Source organism: Labeo rohita, chromosome 24 (assembly GCF_022985175.1).
Source record: "Labeo rohita strain BAU-BD-2019 chromosome 24, IGBB_LRoh.1.0, whole genome shotgun sequence".
Taxonomy (NCBI): Eukaryota; Metazoa; Chordata; class Actinopteri; order Cypriniformes; family Cyprinidae; genus Labeo; species Labeo rohita.
The window spans coordinates 22,618,891-22,622,562 of record NC_066892.1 but is presented as its reverse complement, the minus strand read 5'-3'; the positions used below and the strand labels follow the sequence as shown (position 1 = coordinate 22,622,562).

At 34.7% G+C, this 3,672-nt stretch overlaps 1 protein-coding gene across 1 annotated transcript in view; it reads right to left on the bottom strand.

Moving 5' to 3' along the window:
- Positions 1 to 233: 233 nt before the first annotated feature.
- Positions 234 to 3,672, bottom strand: part of txndc5 (thioredoxin domain containing 5) — a 9,770-nt gene continuing 6,331 nt past the window's right edge. Inside the window, exons 9-10 of the mRNA XM_051098129.1 lie at positions 2,191 to 2,320; positions 234 to 1,534 (exon numbers count right to left, since the gene is read on the bottom strand). Of these exons, the coding sequence (XP_050954086.1) occupies positions 1,412 to 1,534; positions 2,191 to 2,320 (253 nt within the window). The 3' untranslated portion in view covers positions 234 to 1,411. The remainder of the gene's footprint in view (positions 1,535 to 2,190; positions 2,321 to 3,672) is intronic.

Here is a 3,672-nt window from a genome sequence, read left to right as displayed (position 1 = left end):
GGCCTTGACCATGTGCCTCCCATAAAGACTTCACTGAATATATGCGGTTTCTCTGATTGCTTTTCCCTTCCTTCTCTTCAAGATCCAGTAAAAGAGAAAAATAAACATCTCGGTGTGGGAAGAATGTAAATTACATTTGTTCAAATCAATGAAACCACCGGAGAGCATCAGAGATCACATACAAGCCTATCAGCGTTCCTCAAACAATGATAACCGGCGACGCTGGTGTTGGATTTTCACCATCACAAAGTGTTTTAAGCAGTTCACTAATAATATTAAAAGTGCTTGACTACACGTGAAACCCATCAAGACCGCATTTACAGAAAAAGGGAGGAAAAAAACAAAAACAAACGGAGAGTCTAAAAAGACAAATCTAATCAAAGGAATAATGACATGGGGAAAAAGAAAAAGCCACAACTTTAGAATAAGAAAAAAGAACAAAATTACTGTACCATAACTTCTTTAACCTTTCGCAAACCTCTAACTGTAATTCAAAGTAAACCATATTTCCATAAACTGTCACTATACAGCAAACATTATCTATTTTGCATTGTTTTAATTCACTGAGTGTTAAGAGAGATTATATAACGGCAATACTGGGGATATGTCTAAATGTATCTAGCCCATTCATGTGCCTATAAGAACATTAAGAAGATTTACAAGACAAATTAACCTAAATAAATCAAGCTGGTTAAGACTGGCCTGGTTTGATAATTATGGCCAACCATCTGAACCAGCTAATCTTGGTCTTGGCTGGTTTAAGCAGGTCTCCCAGTCTGGCTAACAAACTATCTTAGTCTGGTGTATTTTATGATTTTTTTAATCCTCTGAACAATACAACCAATTCAGAACCCAAGACCACAACAGAAACATTTGAAACTTTAACAGAAAAACCACGTAGATGGTCAAAGTGCTGTTTGCAAATGTGTATCTTATAATATTCTACAATGAATGAAGAAAAAAAAAAAGGGAAAAAAAGTTACAGCAGGTACATGTCAATGTTTTCTTTAAATGGTACATGGTCTCCCTGAGGTAATATTTCTTAGCTGATGGCAAACTAAGCTGAATTTCCTCAAATATAACTGACACTTACAAAATATGCACCTTTAAATGATGTAATGCTCTTAACTGAAGTGTAATTTTCTTTCAATTATACAGCTGTTTTTTTTTTTTTTTTTACGGGAGAAAGGGGAAAAAAATCAAAAAGCCTGTGGTTGTAATCGCTAATAATCTCATCAACTGGTCAAGATGAAATCATGTACATTCACATTTTATCATGTGGAAAAGACTGTCCTCACTTCAGCAGATGAGAGACAGAAATTAAGAAAAAGCAGTCCGTTTGACATTATGGTAAATGTAGATAGTGTTGCTTTGTGAAGGATGTGTTGTCAGATGGAAAATGAGGGAGGAGTTACAGCTCATCTCTTGCTTGCTTCATGACAAAACTGTGCAAGCTCTCCAAGTCCCGTCCTCCATTATGCTCCTCCCCCTGTTGCCCCGCCCGGAACATCAGGAGAGTTGGGTATCCGCGAACCTATAAAGAACAATAATCAAATATTTACATACATTTAGACTGTGTGTAGTGATTAAACATAAGGTCAAGCCAAAACGCATCCTGTCTGAGTAGCTACTACATTTGATCTGGAACATACTTTGTATGGTGAACATATGTTGTATAAACAGAATCTGGATGTAATATATCCACCATGTTGGCTGTCATGTGACCACCTGTTTCAGTTTTATGGTTTCACTGCCATTCACAACTAGTAATGCATAGGACACACACTTCAAAATGTCAATGGAAGCAGTAGGTCACACCGAGTCACACCATATGTAGAGCGCTCCAAATTTCTGAACAAATTGCGTTATCTGTACTGAATATCAAACAAACACTGTACAGTGCCATAAGAGTATGCATTAAAGAAAAAAGAAACTTGTTAGATAAATGATTCATCAAAAGTGCATGGAATGCACTAAAACATGAAATGAAACTAAAACCTGTATAGAAACATTTGTTTATTGGAACTGTCTTCTTTAAAAAAAAAAAAACAACTCTCTCCCACTAATATGACGTTATGTTGACCCCATCCCTCAAACATCCACAATCCACAAGACTTGGTTTCCCCTCTCTGCCACCCATCAGTGAATAAAAAACATGACCGAGTTCCAGACTAAATGAGTTGCACTTACAGAGTATCTGTTGCAGAGAGTTCTCTCCACGGTGCAGTCCACTTTAGCAATCTTCACATCAGTCAGACCAGGAAACTCCTTTTTAGATAGATCCTCCCAGGTAGGGGCCAGGTTCTTGCAGTGACCACACCTTAAACATACGAACACACATTGCGTGAGTTGCTGAACGACAGAGGATAAGCTCAGCCAATCAGGGAGTGGCGGGTCTTTTGATCAGCCGCTACGGAAACATTAAGATGATAAGAGCAACAGATAGGGGAGGAGAGTACACTGTGTACGCACATGTGGATATACACACAAATACGCGTGTCCACCACTGCGCAGGGTAAGTACTGCTTAAAAGGGGCATTAAATGGAGAATCAAATTGTTTGTGATTGTACACATAAGAGGTTACTCAGGGGTTTTAAAACTACCATCCCAGTTTAAAACTAATTCTTTTCCACCCTTCTGAAATGCCTGGATTTGAAATCACGTGCGTTACTGTCGTATGCCATCCATGAGATGTGTTCTGTTGTAAGTTTAGTTTGTCGTTAGTTTAAGTTATTCTGTTGTTAGGTGTTTTTTGGTGCAAAACGCTTTGCAAACTTTATAAAACAACTTTGAGAAACATAACATAAAAATCTGAAACTGCATTTAATGACTATAATGATCTGTGATCGGTGTAATATGTCAGGGCTCATGTACTCACGTTCTTTGTCGCAAAGTGGTTTAGAGGTTTACTGCATTAGTAAATCAAGAGAGTGACTAAACAAACAACTGCACACTGTTCCTGTTAGTAGCATGAAAACCATTTTATCTACATTTTGATAAATAATTTAAAAGAAATTTAAATAATCTAATAAGCTAAATCTTTTTAAAAAAGCATTTCATGAACTCTTTAGCACAAATGTGTCTTAGTATTGTTTGGCTTTCTGACAATATTTGAAACAGCAGATGAAAACAGAGTTTATAAAAAAATATAATAACATTATTATTTTAGTATCACTTTACTCAATCCTGTTTTGATTTCTTTTAGAACCACTTTTATTGGCAAAAATAAACACTAACTGTAGCATTTTTAAAATTAATTATACCATGTTAAATTCTGGTTCATACTTATTACTAAAATGGATTTGTGGAAATGAATCACTTCTAAACTCTACTGCCATAATTGCTAATTAAGTTTAAACCAAAAGCAGCACAACCTAAAAATACTGAAAGACTTTAAGAGACATTTTGAACAAAGAGTGTATTAAGATCTGTATTAAGAAAGAGGTTGTTATCTAAATATAAAAACATCTGTTGAAATACAGCTGCAATAAAATATTAGATAAAAAAAAAAAAGTTGCTTTGGCAACTACATTTAATTTGAAGCACTACAATTACTAACTAAATAAAAAAAACAAATAAAAACAGAAAATATTAAATACAATAAATATTAAATAATTAGAAAATATTAAATAATAATAATAAAATAAATATATAAATCTAAATCAATCTAT